This window comes from Marmota flaviventris, chromosome 3 (assembly GCF_047511675.1).
Source record: "Marmota flaviventris isolate mMarFla1 chromosome 3, mMarFla1.hap1, whole genome shotgun sequence".
Taxonomy (NCBI): Eukaryota; Metazoa; Chordata; class Mammalia; order Rodentia; family Sciuridae; genus Marmota; species Marmota flaviventris.
The window spans coordinates 166343582-166363939 of record NC_092500.1 but is presented as its reverse complement, the minus strand read 5'-3'; the positions used below and the strand labels follow the sequence as shown (position 1 = coordinate 166363939).

The 20358-nt window shown below is 51.5% G+C and overlaps 1 protein-coding gene across 2 annotated transcripts in view; it reads right to left on the bottom strand.

Annotated features, from left to right (window-relative positions):
* Positions 1–248: 248 nt before the first annotated feature.
* Slc25a37 (solute carrier family 25 member 37) overlaps positions 249–20358 on the bottom strand; it is a 38907-nt gene continuing 18797 nt past the window's right edge. Inside the window, exons 2-4 of one of the 2 annotated variants that reach the window (XM_027926869.2) lie at positions 8250–8478; positions 6248–6304; positions 249–3917 (exon numbers count right to left, since the gene is read on the bottom strand). In XM_027926869.2, the coding sequence (XP_027782670.1) occupies positions 3397–3917; positions 6248–6304; positions 8250–8478 (807 nt within the window). In that variant the 3' untranslated portion in view covers positions 249–3396. Of the gene's footprint in view, positions 3918–6247; positions 6305–7832; positions 8479–20358 lie in introns of those variants that run through there. The other variant, XM_027926870.2, reaches the window with a different exon arrangement.

Genomic DNA, 20358 nt, shown 5'->3' with positions numbered 1-20358 from the left:
ACCCTCCCAAGATGGGGAATGAGGTGAGCAGGAAGCTCCCAGCTGCTGCCCTGCTGGGACACCCCAAGTGCCCTGGTGCTGGCCAGTTGGGGCCCTGCTTCCAATCTGGGAAGAGGGCAGTTCCCATCCAACCTGGTGATGCCCGTCCTTTGTGAGTCAGATGGAACATGCACAAGCTCTGCCCACACCATCTCTCCTGGCCGCCCACCTCTGTCACCTCGCTATTCCCACTACAGAGCCCACAACACTTCCAGGATCAATGCTTTATTTTCTGTAGCTCCAGTGATACAACTGTAGCAGCATGTCAGCAACATTCCCACGCATGAGTGCACATTTCTCCACTTCTTTAAAGAGTTGGCGGCAACTATGAAGCAGAGACCATCTTGACTGCCAAAGACACTTAAGTAACACCTTGTCCCCTCTTATCACATACACATACACCATGCATCTTGCAGGTAGGAAGCAGCAGTACATTTCTATTTCATAGACACAACCATCCTTAAATAAAAAAAATAAAATCTCAAGGCATAACAATGTGTTGGAGATGCAGCTTTAGGGGCCATTGGAGGATGGCGGTTAGACCGAGACATCAAGCATCAGAAAACAAAGAAACAGAATAGCTAGATTCAATCCAAAGAAAAAAAAGTCCTGGATGGATGATTCTCCCATTTGGAAAAAAAAAATGTTTTATTCTAAAACTCTGATGTACAAGTGATTGAACCTCCAATCAGGGTCTGAGCAACAGCTAATGCACGTGACACACACACACACACACACACACACAGAGTTAAAGTATGAGTACTGCACATTTTGCCAGGCTGCGACGTCACTCCAAAGATGCTCGTGACCAAGAATATGCCGTGAGGAAGGTGGTCACTGGGAGGGGGCAGCATTCTCCTATTTCACACTTTACTATGTCAATCACAATCAGCACATGGGCTACAGTCTGCATGGGCAAAAATAATAAACAACTTTCAAGCTTAGGGTAACAGGGAAAAATTAATTGCTACAAAATTAACAAACACTTTTATCTGTTTAGTGCTTCATGACTTGAAAAGGCATCTACTCACTCCATGACGACCTGGTGGGGCAGGTGGGATAGGAGACTAACCTCTGACAACCCCCATCCACCATTACAGTCAGGGCAGGGCCAGGACAAGAGCCTTGGATCACCAACCCACAGAGAGTCAAGTCCCATTCCTGCCTCTCCCACCTACATCCCCTAAACAAAGAGGCTCTCTGGGAAGTCAAGAGCTTCTGTTGTCAATGTATCACTGAGAACAAAATCCTATAGGAAGTAGGGAGTACTTTGCAACAAGGTGGTGTACTGAGTGGATGAAAGGGGTGGTTGCAAGCATTTGTTAAGGATTTGATTTAAATTCTACTTTAGGATCTACCATCTGATTTCCTCCTTCACCTGCAGCACTGAGCACTACTTCACACTAACCCAAGGCAGCCCCAGAGGACAGATGTGCTCATTTCCGGCAGCAGCCCTATGAGCACAGAACACTGCTGCAAGGGGTTTCTATGGAGGTCAGGGGTGTCACCTCAAAGAGGGGGCAGGTCAGCAGCCAACGTGCTCATGGGCTACACATGGAAGGTCACCAAAGTGGCTGTCTCTCCTCCTTGATTTGAAAAAGGAAGTCAATTCTTGTATTATACAACTTCTCATAGCTACTGGGACAAAACCCACACCCAGAGGCACTATGTGCACGGTCCCAAGGTGACGCTTCTCCAAGTGCAACCTGATTCCCAGACAGTCACGCCACTCCAAAGGAGCCCAGGCAGAGCCTCCCCAGCGAGAGGCACCGCACTGGCCATTGCCAGAGCAGCAGGTGAAGACCTGGTCCTCCAAAATGAAGACACACATGCTTCTTGCTCCCTTGTAGTCAGGCTGAAGAGTGCTAAAGAGAACCGCGAGGCCGTCTAGTCTTCCCATGAGAGTGGTCTGGAAGCATGTGGAGTGCTGTGGCCAGAGGAAACAGGCTTGTATTTTCTCTTAGCAACAATCTGACTCCATTTCAGAAAACAAGGTAGCAGGGCCTGGTGTTCTCAGGTGCCAGGAACCAGTCCATGCTGAAGAATGGATCTGGGAAAATCCTTTAGCTTGCGCGTGAGGGTCCAGGTCAGGGTTCAGCAGTAGGGTCTCTTATGGATGGCCGGACTTGTCACTGTGCATTGAGAGGCTGTGACAGGGGAATTGATGGTTGGAACAGGGCAGGTGGGTGGACAAGGGCCAGAGATATGCTGCCTCTGTTTTTTTTTAAAAACAGATTAGGAGGAGACTTGATCAAAACACACTGAGACCAAGTGACCTGATGTGCCTGAGAAAAATGGCTGACATAGAAATAAGTCTGGGATAAAGGTAGGATTTGTCCCAATGACCTGCTCAACCTAGCCAAATGCTGGCTTGTCAAGGGCTTCTAAGTGCTGACCCAGGGAGGCAGAGCCACACCACTCACAAGGGAGGACCAGTCTCAGCAGGTTTAAGACTAGTCAACCTAATGCTACTGAAGCCACCAACCTGCAGTGTGAGCAGCCCACTGCCCCATATGTGTGCGTGTTTGTACACAGTGGGAGAAAACGTGCCAGGGCCTGATTTTGGTCCTGGAATTTTTAGGAAAAACAAAGAAAAAGGCACATGAAGGTGATTGATTAGGTTTAAAAAAAAAAAAAACCGCAAGTAATATATATCATTATTTTGATCTTTTTTTTAACGTACCTTTTTTTCCCCCAGTAAAAGAGAAATTCAAAATATTAACTTAATATTTATTATTTTACATTCAAGTGAAACTTCTATCTGAGGGTGCTACACAGTTTCAGGCTGCACTCAGCCATTTATTACTTTGGTGCCTCTGAACTGAGCAGGATGGAAGAATTCAGCACTCTTTTTTTTAAAAAAAAACAACACGATCATCCCAGCTGTAACACTATTTATAGACACGCACAAGCACACACACAAATTCAAAAACTTCTACGTAGAAAAATAAAGGATAAACATTATCCACCTATTTTAGACTGTAATGGAACCTTTATATACATAAACTCTTCCTTTAATGTGACTGGTCACTGCGCTTCCTCTTCCCTGCTGTGTGATCTAAGGATCTACGGAGGAGACTGTCACAGTGAAGCAGAAAAGCTACATTCCTTTCGGGGCAGGAGGAGAAAGTCTTTTCTCGCTCCCCTTCCAAAAGTCCTTCCCAACCACTGCCTCCTTGGATGTCCCCATGGACAGCCATCAGGTCAGCGGGTGTCCGGTCCTCCCCTATTTCTAAGGGCCTGCCGGGAGCACCCTGCAAGAAAGGACCTGGGTGTGAGGGCGAGGGGACTGAGGCAGGCAGGAGAAGCCTTCTGAGAACAAAAAGATTCTGGAACCACTTCCCACAGCCTGTTCCTTTAGTATGGAGTTCGAGTCTCCAGCTGGCGCTTGGTGAGGAAGTACTTGAAGAACTCGTAGACGGACCAGGAGATGGCAGTGGAGGGGATCTGGTAGATGACGCGTGCCTGGATGCCTTTGAAGTAGCCTGCCAGCCCGTTGAGCTGGTACACCGTCCGGAAGGCATTGACCATGCCCGACAGCCGGCCGCTGACATTGGCCAGGGAGAGTGCCATGTTCTCCTGCGTGTTGAGGAGGGTCTTACAGACGTCCAGGGGGGTTGTGGCGGCCGCGGCCAGGGCCCCGGCCAGCCCTCCTGAGATGATGTGCGACTGTGGGTTGTAGTCCCGGCGAGGGTTGACCTGCTCCTGCAGGAACTCGTAGGTGATAAAGTGGATGGACTGGAAGGGAATGTTCATGGTCAGCTGCGTGGTATAACTTCGGTAGAAGGCCCCCAACCCCTCGGTCCTCCACACAGTCCGGATGCAGCTGAGGGCTGACTGGTGCTGCGAGTTGTACATCTGCAAGCGCTGTTTCACCACTGTGTTGAGGCAGGGCGGGCCAGACGGGCAGCAGTGGACAGGTGGTTGGTTTGGCCCCACCCCACGTCGGAGTGAAATGGGAAGCCAAGCCAATAAAGAGAAACAAGCATATTAGACTTATTTCTAAGGAAGAACGAGCACTCACAGCCCAGCCCGAGAAGCCTTAGAGGGTGGATCCTGGTGTAACACTTTATCTCCAGGACCCAGGGCCAGGAAGACTAGTTCCTTAAGTGTCTCCTGCCAGAATCTTGAGTAAGGTGGTCCCCAACCCAGGCAGCTGCTTTAGGCCAGATGAGCCAAGCTGAGCTGCCAGGTCCTGGCTTCTAGTACCTCCTGCACCCACCACAGATCTAAAGCCTTCCCCGAGCTCACTCCAATGGTCATTTTAGCTTCTATGTCATGGTGCACTTGGGACAACACGGAATTACATCTGCCCAAGTTCAGTGACAATCTCCAGGACAGACCCTGGCTTTATTAATACAAAAGTAATTAGTTGGGTCACAGGCCAAGAGTGAATGAGGCCGTGCTCCCAGGACTTCAGAGTTTTAACAATGTCCTCCCACTGCCAAATGAACACATATGACTCGCTTCACTTTAAAAGAAATAAAGACCCTAAATCAACAGTAATGACAAGGGGAAGGGCAAGAGTTGAGCCTCACTTTTTTCTCCTTTAGAAAGGATAAATCCTCCCTTAGTTAACACAGGCTGACTGGTTATTGGCCAGGTTCCTTCATGAATCGTCTTAAAATTTTTTTAAAAGGAAGGATAAGACATACAGTTGGCCCTCCACACTATCTAGATTAACATCTGCAGACTCAACCAACTGTGTACCAAAACATTCAAGGAAAAAAACTGTACTGAACACGTACCAACTGTTTTCCTGTCATTATTCCCTAAACCATACAGTACTACAACTATTGACATAGCGTCTACATTGAATTAAGTCTTATAAGTGATTCTAGAGATGATTTTAAATGTGGGAGGACACTCGCGAATACTCCACCATTTTATATAAAGGACTTCAGCATCTGTGAACACTAAGGAGTGACTGTAGTAGTATTTATCTATTTGAAGATTTGGAGTTGCCTCTAAACTACTTCCTGCCTGCCCAAGAAGACCTCTTTCTTGACCTCAGAGGATCTGCCTTGAACAAATTACAGGATAAGCCATAAGGACAGGTAAATGGACTTAAGGATATTCCACCTCTGGAGAAAGTGTGTGAGAGATAAACTGGACACAGGCCACCTTTGGAGCTCTCTGCTTTCCAAATACACGTGAGACCGGTGCCTGTCACTCAGCATGCCTCCCGCTTGCTCACCCAGGAGGGAACCAGCATAAAAGGAGCCTGCATCATTCCTCCCACACCTGTTGCCCTCAGCAGGGTTGAAAGACTCCTGCCCCACCTCCCGCTGTGACCCAGCCTAGCCCTAGGGTAGGAACAAGCCCCTGTCTGCTAAGACATGAGAAGCAGCTGAGAGGAAATGAGAGATTCCTTCAAAGACAAAAAACAAACTCATCACCTAAGACTCAAATTGCTAAACTTCTCTCTCAATTCTCCCTTCTGGCAAGGGATCATTCTCAGGTGTGCAGTATGGGGGGAGATCCGTATGTCACCTGAGGCCACCACCAAGTAGGGAATGACCCAGCTGAAGACACAGCCAGTATCAGGCCCCAAACTTCCTCACTATTCTGACTGCAGTTGGCCGAGGACATAAGGATATATAAAGAGCTAACAGAACTCGTGTCTGTATGGCTGTTTACTTTAGAATACTCCAAAACCCAAATGAAAAAAATAGAGCCCAAACAAAATGGCTGACTGCTAATTTTTGAAGCAGAAGCAACGGATACACAGGGATTCATAATACCATTCCCTCTTCAGTCACCCATGCCTGAAATCCTCCATCATCAATTCAAATTCTTCAAAAAGCAAATTGGACAAAAGGCCTAATAGATACCCCCCTAAAATTTGTCTAGGTTAACAGGAGCCAGGTGGGTGTGAGCATGCACCTTTGCACACACCGGTAGCCACACGTGCATGTGTGGAGTCCCTGGGGCACTTATTCCAATAGACGCTCAGTCCCTTCCAAGGGGCTGGCTTCAGTGGGCCTGAGGTAGGTCCTGAGAATCATCATTTCTAATACCTCCCGGGTGGCTGTGGGTCTGGGGACCACACCTCCAGTATTTCCACAATAGGAAGACCACAGAGCTCCAACACTCCTGCTCCTTCTTGAAGTCTGATGTGCACTCTCTACACCCCCGTTCCCACCCACCTGTTCTCCTGTCCTCTGTACATCCCCTACTGTCCCTCTGTGGAACCATGGAACATTACCTTCTGCCGGATTCATTACCGCATCGTGGAGCAGGGTGGCCATACTCCCAGCTATCCCTGCAAAACAAACTCCAGAAAATTACACTCTGGCAACCAAGTGTTCCGAGGAAGTCCCTGGAACCTAAGTCAGACGGACCCTAGCACGCTAAGGAGAAAAATCTGCTGACTCCACTCAGTGAGCACTGAGGCTTCACACCCTGAGCCAATACCAAGGTAACTGGCGATTTCCAATTACTTGGAAATGCTGAGTACAATGGGGAAGGGTGACACAGGCAGAGGTTCCCCCTTGCAGAAACCTCATTCCTTTTCTTGTCCTCAACCCTGGGAAAAGGCTAGACCTGCTCACGTTGTTGGTGTTCAGAAGCCACACCTCATAGTTTTCTCCATTGTCTGATTTTCAGTTTCTCTTGTCCCTCGCCTCCGTCTGCATTCTGGCTGGCTGTACCCTCAAGCTAAGCTCATCAAAGGGGATAATATGTCTGTGGTTGACGGGGGGGGGGGGGGGGGGGGGGGGGGGGGGGGGGGAGACAGCAGAAGAGAAATCACTTAGGAAAATTTTTTAGTGATGCCCAGGTATTTTTAGGCAAATGAGTAAGAGAAGAAGTTAGAAGACTGGCATTTAACAGAGTTCCAGGGTCTCCTGAATGACCAACCCTACCTGAGGGTCTCCCCTGGTCAGGCTTCAAGAACCAGGAATTTCAAAAGTCTAGACTCATGCCTGCAATTTTGCTTTTGGCTTTGCATTTCTTCCCTCTGCAGGGCCACTGCCCAGTAATTAAAATTACCCCTGGAAGCTGGGGGGCTGAGGGACGGACAGCAGGCTCCCTCCTTAGAAATGCACATAACAAGCCCCTTCCCCTGCGTACACACTTCTAATTATCCCCCAGAAAAGCCAAAATGCCACCACAGCGTAAACCATGATGCTTTGGGGACAGCGCAGGGCAGACATGGGTCTTACCAAACCTCCCTCAAGGAGCTAAACCATTCCATAAGGCACCTAGGGTCAAAGGAGGGCCCAGCATCCTAGGCTCAGGGGAGAACCAGGGCGTGGCTCTTAGTGACCTTCTCAACAAATGCAATGGAGGGTCAGTCATTTACAAGCCAAAGAAATGATTGCAAATCAACCAGTGCCCTTATTTCCAAGGCTTGCTGATGGGAGGAATGCATTTTGGGTCTCTAAGAACAAAAAGAAGGAGGGGAAAAAAAAAAACCACATTATTACTGGCCCTGTCTCACTCTCTACTGCTGAAAAATGAACTGTCAAAACAAGCACACTTTAAATTGATATTCACGGTGCCCCTTCTACACCCAAGCAAAAAAACAATGGAAGGTGACACCACGCGACAGGAGCAGGAGCCTGCCGAGCGGCACAGTACCGAGTGCCCTGCATAAGAGCTGCCCGCCACCACGTCACCCCACCCCGCCTGTCTCCCTCGGATCAACCACGCAAAACCATCTCCCTCGCAGAGATGCGACTCGGACACACGGAAGGGTGGGGCAGAAGTCCCCAAGTCTCCCGAAGCTCAGAGTGGGAAAGGCCCTCCGCAGGGGCACAAGTCCTTTGTCAGCCATAAAACTTCTTGACCTTTTAAAGCTTAGTTAGATCTTGGCGCTGTGGAGACCTGCAGTACCAGTTTTTAAACAGTCTCAAAGGAGCTGTCCACATAACATTTGTTTTTTTTTGAATCCAGCATTCAAAGGTTTTGTTTCTATTCGGGTTTTTTTTTTTTCCTAGGTCTGATCATTAATTGGTTTTGGAAAAAAAAAAAAAAAAGCCAAAAACCAAAAAGAGCCCACAACAACGAAAACCGAAACACACTGCCACCGGCTTCCCCCGGCTTCAGAGCGCGAAGGAGCGGACGGGACAGCGGCTCCCTAGAGTCCTGTGCTGCGCCAGCCGCTGGAGACGAAGGCTGCTGGGTCCCGGGAGGAAGGCCCGGAGGAAGGCCCCGGGGAGCATGTTCAGTAGAGAGCTAACTCCACACAAATGCTTTCAAAATACCATTGGCTAGGTGGCTGTTTCCTTGGTGGTTGAAAACATCATTTAAAGTCCTTTTCATGTTCTCATAGCAGGCAAAATACATGGCGTGGGCCGGCCCTGCGCCCGTCATCATCACATTGAGGCCCCGCAGGGGCCTCCAAAAGCCTTCCGTCTGCATGATTTTCTTGAGGGCTCCGTAAATACTTGTGTACTGGGCTTTGGGATCTGGATACAAACTCTGCATTCGGGTCTGTGGAGGACAAGAAAACAAAAACGCGCACGTTAATAAGGCGGCTCAGAGAAGAGGACCCGGGGACCCAAAGCCGCGGAAGAAAACGGTATCACTGGGCTCCTGGTAGGAGATGCGTTTACTCTCTCCCTCCTAAAGTGCCCCCCGCGCCTCTCCCTGCCGCACAGCCACAGCCTTCATGGTGTCCAGTCATGGGGGCAAAGGACAAGGGAAGGGTGCGGGATGTGGGGGAGGGAGAGCCTACCAAGCCCGCCACTGGCCGGCTGCAGGACTGCTGACAAGTCCCTTCACCTCTCTGGACCTCCGACAGTCCATGAAAAACACTTTTGTTGCATGTGGCAGTGAAATAATGCATGTGAAGACCTTCATAGAATTGGAGTCCCAGATAAACAGAAGTTCAGCTGGCCCCCATATTTGTGGGGACTGGTTCCAGGACCCTGGGATACCCCAAATCTGAGAATGTTCCAGTCCCTTCTGTAAAAGGTGTAGCATTTGTGTATAATGTAGGTACATCCTTCTGTAAAAATCATCTCTAGATCACCTAACACACTACAAAGGCCATGGACAAGGCTATGCTGTATTGGACCCTAGGGAAGAGTGACAATAAGTCGGTACACTTCGCACAGACAAGGTTTTGACAGTTTTTGCCGAGGACCTCCGCGGCGCGGCTGGCATGGAGAGCGGCGGGCTGTGGGCTCCCATCCCGGGCTCCCACTCTGGCTTTGTCGTCTTCTGCACTCTCACATCTCTGAGATGTCCTGAAAACTTCGCATCAGGCCCTGCCTGGAAATCTCCCAGAACCCCCTGGGTCTCACCTACCTCATCTCCTCTAAACACTTCACATCCTTTCATTTTTACAAGGTAACACCTAAATATAAAAGGTCTTGCTCTTAATGTACCCCTGCGCACAGTCCTGCCCGTTGGAGGCCAAGACCTGGCTTTGGTTTTACTGACTGCTGCTCAGGCGTCAAACGCACCCGAGCAGGTAGGAAGATCAACTTCCTGTTTCAACCTGGCTAGCCCAGGGTATCCAGGTCAAACATCAGTCTAGATGATTCTGTGAAGGTAGTTTTAGATAAGATTCACATTTAAGCAATGACTTGGTTTAATTAAGGGTTGCTTTTGAGGCATTTTCTCTACTGGATGCCTCCATTTTTATAAATTACTGAGCTCTTGTGGGTGGGCCTGATCTAATCAGTTAGAGGCCCTCAAGAAGGAAGAAATTCTGCTTCTGGACTATCTTTGGACATGGACTGCAGCATTAGCTCTTCCCTAGGAGTCTGCTGCCCGCCCTCAAGATTTTGGACTTGCCAGCTCACACAGTGGTATGAGCCAATTCCTCAAAATAAACTGGGGACGCACACACACACACACCCTATTGTCTCTGCTTGTCTAGAGAGCCCCGACTAGCACAGACGTAAGAGGTACTTGCCAAGTGGAAGACCCAAGTAGGCTGCACTCTGCCACACAGTGGGATTCTTCTCTCCTTTCCTCTTTCCCTCCCCACCCCCCCCTCATCCTCCAGCCTAGGGGCGGGGCACTCCAAGTTTTGGTAGGGGAATCCTTTAATCTCCAAACAGATCCGTACAGAACACCTAATATATATATATATAAATATATAAAAAGGGCTTCTCTGATTAAACACAGGGCAAAGAACTCTGGACCCCCAACAGCAGGGCTCCCTCCAGGTCCCAAAGACAGAGACCCCCGACACCCAGGGCTGGAGAAACAATGTGAACACGAGTGATCTACCTTTGTGGTCATTTCCAGATTTCAGGTTTTGCCAGCTATTAAAAGCACAAAGAAAACGGGCATGTTCTTGCCAACTTGTTGTTTTGCCAAGAAAGGACATAAAAATAATAACATAAGCAACGATCACCAACACCTGGCTACCATCACCACTTCCTCAAAGAAAGGACATTTCTTAATGCTTAAAAAAAAAAAAAGGAAGATTGTCTCTGCTTATAAATCTGTTAAGTTGGGTCCAGCCTTATTAGAAGCTTAGTACTTGGCCACCTATGGCAAGTGGAAGACCCAAGTAGGGGTAGACCTCCCCAGCCCAGCCCTGAAGGAGGGAGGCTTTAAGTTTCAGGAACTCACGGGACCTGGGTTCTCTTATCCCAGGGGTTTAAGCGAGTCCTGGCCTAACCCCACAACCCACCTGACTCCCCCTTCCCCCCATTCATTCATTCAACATAGTCCTGAGCCCTGCTCTGAGCCACGCCTATAGCGGGTGACACCGAAGACACAGAGATGCCTCAGGCCTAGACTGACCCACAGTGAAAACAGAGACAGACAAGAACAGAGAAATCACTGCCCAAGGGGATCAGGGTCCTGGGGGCGCCTCCGGGAGTGAGCGTGTCAGCATCCCTAAACCTGTATGTTTCTTCAAGAGGATACAGAATGAGCAAAGGAGATCAAGAGAAAGAGAGGCAACGGAGTGCGCCAGCCCAGAAGCTGCTAGGCCTCAGTCAGACACCTGGGCTCAGTGCTGGGTGGGCTGCCGGCGACCCCTGAAGGGGAGGGAATGCAGAGTGCTCTCGGGGGGAAGTGGGGGTGTCTGTCCCTGGGAGAGCCGGTGCTCTAGCACTGATTTCTAAAGGATGCTTGAAATTGCTCAAGGTTTCAGGCAAATAAGGCCTCGCATTCACTGGGCGTTGTCTTACGACCATCCCTGATAGCAAGCAAGAGCCTAACGGGCCAGTGTGGGGTCAAGAGCCTGGGCTCTGGCATCAGAGAGCCAGGTGAATTCAGAGCCCGTGGCTCCTGGTGTGACCCTGGACGTGTGGGCTGATCTCTCTTGGCCTGGGTCTCTTCACTGATGGGATGACCAATGGAGAGCATTAAATAAGACACGTGGCTATTTCCATCCTTGTTAGTAATAAAGGACTCACAGAGGGGCCTCACAGAATCTAACATGGTCTGGTATATGGTCTTCCAGGGTACGAGTGTCTGTCTCATTCACAGATCCCCAGTGCCTGCTAAGATGGACTAATCCTGGGGCCCCAACAAATGTTTGCTGAAGAACAAAGCCACCTACCACCCGGGGTGGAGGGCACCGTGTCTCAGCCTATCTCCCCCAGTAGGAACCACATTTCACAGTCTGCGCTCGCTTGCTGGTCACTGTTCATCTAGATCTTTCCTTATCGCTGTAAAGGAGAGATCTCACTGCATTTCTCAAGCCAGGGCATGACCTGCCGACTCAAGCAGAGCAGAGGCAGCAGCCCGTCCCTGGGGACTATCCTGGGACTGTGGACAAGCAGTGTCTCTGCCAGGCCCAGTCCAGGGCAGAGGTCCCATGCCTTGGGGAAGGGCTGCTGCAGTGCCTCTTTTCAGGTAGGAAGGCCCTGGCTTCACTCAGAATTTGCCTCCGTTCCTACAAGGACAGGTCTCGGAGGGCTGGTAGTGGGCACAGAGGTGGGCGGGGCCAGAGGCAGTGTGGAGCCAACCTGAGGTACAGCACTCACAGTCCTGGGGTGTGGCTGTCCCCATCTGTCTTAATCCCTAGAGCACTAGGAAACAGGAGTCCAGGCTGACAGGTGACAATTGCCATCCCTCCTCTACAGATGTGACATGGCCAGGAAGGTCTCCTTCACAAACCTGGCATTACACCGAGACTTACAAGGACATTTGAGACTGATTTAGCACCTCCAGACCCTCTTTTTAAGTTACACAAATGCACTGAACCCAATCGCACCAACCTCAAACCAAAAAGGAAAGGCCTGGGCGTCTCTGCACTCGGGATTTCCCCGTCCTCAGGGTGCTCAGGGGCACTGATATTTAATGACACTTGCCTGGGACAGAGGCAAGTCGGCCGTGAGCAGGGCGCCCGCGGCCACAGCTTTGCAAAGAGCCTCCTTCCTCTTGAGCACCTTCGAGTCTCCACCTGCCTGCACCGAGCATCCGCCCAGGTCGGCACCAGGACAGAGGGAAGGATGGACAGTGGGAAAAACAACACAAGTGGGTGATAAGAGGGGGGAGAAGGGCCCACCCGGGGGCCAAAAAGGAGCATAGAAAAGAGCAGAGGGTGGAGCAAGGCGCACCAGCAGCAGAAAAGAGCAAAGCACGTAGGAAGTGAGGCAGAGCAGCCCACTGGAGATACGACAGTCAATCTGGACTTGTGGACCAGAGGAGAAAAAGCGAGGGAGGGAGCAGAAGAAACCCAAATGTCCACGAGGGGTGGAGGGTGGTCTATCCATACTGAGGAATATTACTCAGCCTTAAAAAGGAAGGAAATTCTGACATATGCCGTAACATGTGTGAACCTGACATTGTGCTGAGTGAAATAAACCAGTCATGAAAAGACCAGTGCTTCCCAAGTCCACTGAGGGGACATAGCAGAAGTCAGATTCAGAGACAGAGCAGAACGGGCTGTTGGAGGCTGGGGTGGAGGTATGGGAAGGTTCGTGTTTAATGGGTGCAGGGTTTGGGTTCTGCAAGATAAAGAGGTCTTTGGCTGAATGGTGGCAAGAGCTAAGTAACAACCTAAGTGTAGCCAATGCCCCTGAACTGTATGCTTAAAAAAGGCTGAGACAGGGCTGGGCTTGGGGCTCAGCAGTAGAGCCTTCACCTAGCCACCACCTAGGCATTGGGTTGGATCCTCGGCACCACATAAAAATAAATATATAAAATAAAGGTACTGTGTTCAACTACAACGAAAGAGAAATATTTAAAAAAGGGCTAAGACAACAAATTTTGTTATTTCACTTCCGTTTTTTAAAATACAAAAAAAAAAAAGGAGTGAGGATAAAGAGGAGGAAAATGGAAATTAATGCAGAGAGAGGAAACAGCACGCACCCCCAGAGACAGACTCCCACCAACCACTTTTCCCATCTGGGCTGTCCCAGCCTCGCAGCAGGGCTCTCCTCCCCGCTTCCAGCTCTTTCCACCTGCAGAGATCCGCGTTGCTTGGAAATTCGCAGTGCGATTATCGTGCTGAAGGCCGGTGGAGTCCTTCAAGAAAGAAACCTGTTTAACTGGGTTGAACAAAGCCCTTCCTAAACGCGAGCCTGCTGGCCCGGCAGGCCTTTCTTCATTTGACCATCAGTCACACTCTGCTGAACACACTTGTGAAAGTGCAGCTGGAGCCAAGGGGCGAGCGGAACCCTGAGGCAGGAAGTGCAGCGACCAAGCAGGTGCCCAGCTGACTCTGGCAGTGCCAGGGAGCAGGCTGAAGCCTAGGAGCTGGGCCCAGGCAAAGGAGGTCCCCTCGTCTCTACCTGGGCACTGTCCCCCTTCTCCACACACCACCTGCACTACTGCAGCCCACTCTCAGGGGCGGAAAGGAGAAGAATGTGCTGGCCCATAAATCGGGGGACCTGGTCTCTGGCTTGGCTCTGCCACTCGCTATGTGACCCGTGGAAGTTTTCAGTAGCCCCAGAACCATGACTCTACAGGAGGACCTAGGTACAAACCCAACTCCACGCCTGCATTGCCCCGGCTCTGGGCACTGCCAGCAAGGGACCGATGGGTCGGCCTCTACTCAGATTCTCCCCAAGATGACAGACAGGAAAGGCCACCTCCTCGGCCTGCTCCTGCTGAGGAGAAGAGGGAGGAGGGAGGAGAGTGGAAAATGCATTTCTGTCCCAAGTGAGATCAAGGATCATATAACGGGAGGTATGAGGTCCCTGAAGAGGGACAGCATGCAGCCCAGTCTCTGTCTCTTCAGATGGGAAACTGGGACGGCAAGAAGGAAAGCCACTTGTCAGGGTCCCATGGATGGGGAACCTGGGGTCCAGGCCTGGGCAAGCTGAGTCCAGCAGGGTGTCGTTAGCTGTCCCTGAAGATCCTGCCAAGGACCTGGCCCAGGCCAGGCCCCACAGTACCCATCACCGGGCCACTGACTCTCTGCCTGCTAGGGAGCAGCTGGTGACTCCCAACCCTTCCTTCTCAATTTCTCATGAATAAAACACCTCCGTGTTCAAAGCACATGCACTTTTAGGATCAGGGAAGATAATGTAGAATCTGCTCATGTGGAGCCAGGTACTCTGGGGTGCAGGGCACAGAGGGGACGCACGGGCTCCCGGGTCATGGTGTCAAGAAGAAGCACCCAGGGATGAGCACGCACAGCTCCCGCGAGGAGTCAGGCCAAGCCATCTCTGCTTCTGGCCTCCTCCCAAAGACAGGAAGCAAGGCTTAGGCACCCAGGAAGCACCAGAGAACTGCCAAACAGTGGTAGCCTCTGCCTCCAAGGTCTTGCATCCTATCCTGCCTGATCCCGAGCAGCACTGACGCTTATGAAATCCAAGCCTGGGAAAGCGCCTGACCGTGGGCCCAAGCCCCAGCCACGCCCTGAGCCCAGCCAGCTCTCCCACCTGGCCCCTCGGCCCAGCCACAGCACTGTGTTCCACTGCACCTGGGAGCCCACCAAGGAGATGACCAGCCAAGGAGCCAGGCCTCCCCTGAAACACCATGCTGCAGATCACAGCGCAGGCCAGCGGGAAGAGAGACCTCTAGCACAGTGCACAGTGGAGAGATTCCCTTCTGCAGCAACCTTCACCCAGGGTGTGGACAGCCCTGTCCCACCTTCTAGAATCCTTGAGAGGCCCACACTGCAAATGCAGAAGCCCAAGCCACATCAAGGAACACTGAACACAGTGAGCCCCTGGCACTCACCCATCAAAGCTACCCCCGCGCCCTGACTCAGAACCCACTCCCTGGTTACGCTCTGGGCAGGAGAGAGGCTCGTAATAGGGCTCTCAACGGTCACACCCTGGTCCTTTGAAATGCTGTGTAGAAGCTCACCACAGTGAAGCACGGGGCACCATCCGGCAGCCTTCCACATGCTGCTCACCAAGAGAGAGGCTACGCAAAGGACCCTGAGGCGAACCGCGACACCCCAGCAGGCTCAGGCACATCTGAGTTTAGTCAGAAGGTCAAAATTCCAAATCATGCCTTTAAAAAGAAATCTTCCAAAAGACAGACAGATAGACACACACACGCACATGCACACACACAAAGCCAAAAGGAAAATTGGGCCTTTTAAAATGTGGACAGTGGCTAGAGAAAATACTATCCCCAAATTAGTCCCCGCTCTGCAAAGAGCAGGTGTGGGGAGGACGGCTACTTACTGTGCTGTCGCCGGGAGGTGCACTGGAAGAGGCTCCCCCACGCGCTCCGCGGAGATTTGCTACTGAGGACCTCCACGTGTCAACACAGAGGCCAGCTCACTGGAAAGAGCCAGAAAGGGATTCAAGAAGGAAGGAAGACATGCTGCCCCCTCAGGCCACGCCGGGTCAATGTCCCTGCTCACCCACAGAAGCCACGGCCCTCCCTCAGCACTCGGGTCCTGCTGCTGGGGGTGGTGGGAGGAAACGGTTCTCCTGCGGGCTCTTCTGCCTTTCACTTACATCCCTCAGGGGTCCCAACTTCAGAAGGGTCACATTCGCCATTCACAGCCAGGCCTTCCTGGTCACCTGCTGTCTCTGACGTATGGGGCAGGGACCACAAAGGATCAGTGGCACCTGTCACTCATGCTCTCCAGACAAAATTCCTGCAACTTCCAGGGCCCACTGGGGCAGGTTTTGAGAGACACTGCTGTTTGGGGAGGCAAAAGGACTAAGTGAAGAGTTCCCATCGTGTGTTTGGTGGAAAATGATAATTCCACATGACGAGGATAGCAGGTTCCTTGGGCTCCCACGGAGGAAGCCCCACAGCACCAACCCCACCTCCTCTGGACACTGGCCTCAGCGGTGGCCATGGTGTAGGGGTTCAGAGCCTAGATCAGGCCCAAGAGAGAGGGTGGCCAGAAAAAGAGCCATGTAAACTGCCCCTATGAAGAGGGACAGTATGTGGACCTATAAGAAAACAAAGAGTTGTCACTATGGTCCCTTCTGTTCTCTTTGATTCTTTGGACTATTTTCCTTTGGGGGTGGGGAGGCAAACATGGCCTGGAGGGGAAGAGAAAAATTCTGGCTGTGGGGTGTGTGGACACTGGATGATTCTCAGCAACAGGGCCTGGTGGCTGGGCGTGGTGCACAGGGGAACGTCACACCAAGGTAAGGCAGCACCACCCAGGCTCAGGAGGCTGCCGGGGCATTCGATGGTCGCCACATGTCTACTAGAAGAGGGGCAGGTTGGGGCCAGACTCCAGGAGGCCCTGAATTCCTTGCTGAGGAGTCTGGAATTTAGTGTCGGTCAGGTGTTTTCCGTGGCTACATACAGCTCACGAGAGCGATGGGACAGGAGCTACAAGACGCCGACAGTAGGCAAGACAGGCCTTCCAACACCTGGCAGGGGGTGGCCCAGGCAACAGAGGCCCGGCCAGAGGGGCCACTGGACGGGCTGGCCACTCTCTCCAAAGCTGCAGCCACTCACGAGGTCCTGGTAACATCACAGGCCACTTAGGCCTCGCTCTGTACAGAGGGCAACAGCTCAGCAGCCTCGCCCGTGGCTGGAAGGATGCCATTCCTACATTCCTGGCCCAGGAGCCAGACTGGCTCCTCCCCCTCTCTAGAGAACCTACAGCAGAAGCCGAGAGGATGACAGAGCCCATACCTGGCCCAGGCCCGCACACCCAGGATACTCTCAGAACATCCTGTTTATGGCCTGCCCCAAAGGGTTAAATGATCCCTGCCCTACAGGTGGGGTAAATTCCCAGGATTCCAAGTAAAAGGGCTGGGATTTCATGGGTGAAATTGGTGACGTCACCAAAGGGAGAGTGGGCACTGGGCTGGAGGGAAACCTGAGCTGCAGGTTCACTCCTACCTACCTGCCCGGCTCTGGTAAGAAGAACAGGGGGTTGGGTCACAGGTCCTGCAGCTGCACTAACAGATTATGTGCCCTCAGGCAGGTTGCTTGCTTTTCTGAGCCCTCAATGTCTCCACTTACAAAATAATAATAGTAATACTAGCAGCATTTTACAAACGGAAAAACTGAGGCACAGAGTTGCTAAGCAACTTGCTTCAAGGGCACAAAGTAGAGAAGCAGGACTGGAAGCCAGGTGACGTGGCTCTAGAGCCTTGCACCTAACCATTAGGCTACCCGACCTCTTACAAAGGGATGGATGCTGAGGGATCACGTGTGATCTCTAACTCCCCTTCTGTCCCCAATATGCTCTGCTCCTATGTTGCCACTTCCTGTGTGTCCAGCCTGAGGAGGAGAGAGCTGCCCTGTGTCTGTCACCTAAATCCTCACTTGCTAATGTTCCTGCAGTCCAGGTTAGGGGGGTGGGGCTTCATCTATGCTCAGTCTGCAAGCAGATGCTCAGAGGCAAAGTCAGCAGCTCACTCCCAGAGATCACAGGGCTCCACTCTGTCCCATAATCTCTGCCATCGGTTTGACCACGGGTCCCAAATGGGACTGAGAAATGGTTCAACACAAACCTATTCTGCCTCCTGAAAAAGAGTGTGAACCACTCGCCTGCCGAGGTCACAGGCAGGCAGGGCATCTGGAGGGACGGGAGCCTGGCACTCGTACTTCTCTCAGTGCATTTTCTGCTGCTATAACAGAAAGTCACCAAGCAGACAGAACAGGAGCAGCCCATCTGAGTCACGCTCTGCAGGCTGGGAAGTACAAGGACGCGGTGCCAGCAGCTGGCAAGGCCTCTGTGCTACATCCTAACATGACGGAAGGCAGAAGGGCAGCGAGCATGGGGAAGACGCAGAGGGTGGAGCCAAACTCCCACTTTCAACAGGACCCACTCCCACAATGATAGCACCGATCCTCATCACTCGTCACCTCTTAAAGATCCTGCCTCTCCATGCAACTGAATCTCAATGTGTTTAGGATGGGATATTCAAATTCCGAGCAATATTCAAAGGCTAAGACTGAAATGAGCAGTCAGGCTGCTTCCAAGAAGGAATTTAACTCACCGCTACTAAAGTGGACCACTCAGGGCCTCCCGCTGACTCAGCCAGTCTTGTGGCTGTCACTGGCTTATAAACATCCACTTACTAGTAAGGACAAGATGTCCGAGGAGAACTGGAGAAACGCCTCGCCCTCAAAACTGTTTTATTTTCCTGGCACAGAGGTGGACTCGCTGTGATGAGCAGGAGCCTGTGTTGAAGCCCTGTAGGAGCACACCAACCCAGCCGGGGCAAGTGGCCCCAGTGGCCCTGCCATCGTGTTTGGCACGGTGGTGCTCCCTGTGGGCTTGCACTTGCTTTCAGAGTTCTGAACCCCTTTGTTTCACTAATGAGAAAACAGTAATGTGACTGGCCCAGGGTCCCAAAGCCAGTCAGTGAGGGACCCTGCCCCTCTGTCAATCATCCAACCACACTTGGCTAAAACTTCCAAACACAGAATCTTATACAATCTAGCTCAACCACCACACAGGGCCTGGTGTTAGGGAACTTGCATCCTGGCTGGGAAAACCAGATTAATAGAGAGATGCCACAGAGACGCCACAGAGATGGGGGTGGGAGGAGGGAGATATTTCAGGGCCTATTTCAGGGCACTGGGCACACGGCTGGGGCAGCTGGGCGTAAGAGGACAGGCCTGAGGTTCACCCATTCACTAATCCAATCACATGGGAACTGTGCAGTCATAGTTAGGCCACATGTCATGATTAAGACCTGAGGACACAGGATGGTCCCAGTCTTCAAGATCCTGTGATGGAAATCCTACTCTATTTTTTAGCTGCATAAACTTGGGTAAATTACTTCATCTCTCTGAACTTGAGTTCCCTGACTACAGAAACCCCAATTCCATGTGTTCCCTGGGATGAAGAAACAAGAAAGCACAAGCACGTACATTACCTTGTACAGTAGGTGCTCGATAAATGCTTATATTCACTGCAATTACCCTTGGAAAGGCTCCAGTGTGTTCCTTGCCTGGGAGAGGGAACCACTACCTCCTCTGTTGACACACACAGCCCAGACTCTCACACTAAGAGGACGGTCACTGTGTGCCTGAGTGGATATGTTTTCTTTGCTTGCTGGTAACACACAAAGGACCTCACTGCAGGTTTAGAATGAATCCTGTTTGATAACAGAATAGGATCAGGGCTCCAGAGGACAGATACCAGCCACAGGGCACTGTTTTAGGGATTCCAGGCCACAGTGTGAATTTCACAGGAATGAAACCCTGATCCAATCCCCTCTGACGAGCAAAGCTCACAGGGTGCGGTGACCTGAGTACAGGCCCAGCAAGGCCGAGGGCCAGCAGGACAGGCTCTGGAGCTGTGCATGCATCTGAAGCCAGCTCCGGCTGCTTCCTTCTCCTCCTTCTCCAAGTGTGACCTTAGGCAAGGGACTTATCTCGCAGTGCCTTATCTGTAGGGGGGCTCACAGTAGTGCCTACCTTCCAAGGTCTTGGTGAAGATTAAAGGCCCTAAGCCTGGGATCTGGCCTGCATCTGCCCGTTGCTTTTGTTTCTGGTTGTTTTGTTTTTGATAAATAGCAAATTCCTAGAAAGGGGCCATTTTTACTCATTCCTTCATGAGTAAGGAATCCCCTCACTGCTTATTGCTTAGCAAGAAGATGCCCTCAGAGCCTGCCCTGCGGGGGAGCGAGCCCACCATAGACACTGCTCACCACACCAGCTCACACTACCATGGCCCAGGCGGCCACTCCACTCTGCTCTTTCACTTAACAAGAAGTCGTCCAAGGTCAGGAGGGGCCCACTGCTGCCCGAGGGACTCTGAGGCTCCTGCATTCACCCTTCCCTCATACTTTCTAAATGAATGGGCAGGCCTGCTTCAATCAAGCCTGATTATGTAACAAAGGAAACTTGGTTAGCTAATGGGGAGGGCACTCACTGGTGTTAGTTTACACAGGCACAGAGAATCCCAAACAAAAGTGCTGTGGGCAGCTCGCTCACCTGGCCTGGCTGCTTGGGGCCAGGGGCCATTCTGGGGACCTCTGACAAGTTCTAATCAGGCCAGGCTGACCCTGAGGACCGAGGTTCCCTGGCATTGCTGTTGGGTCTGGTGCAGCCAAG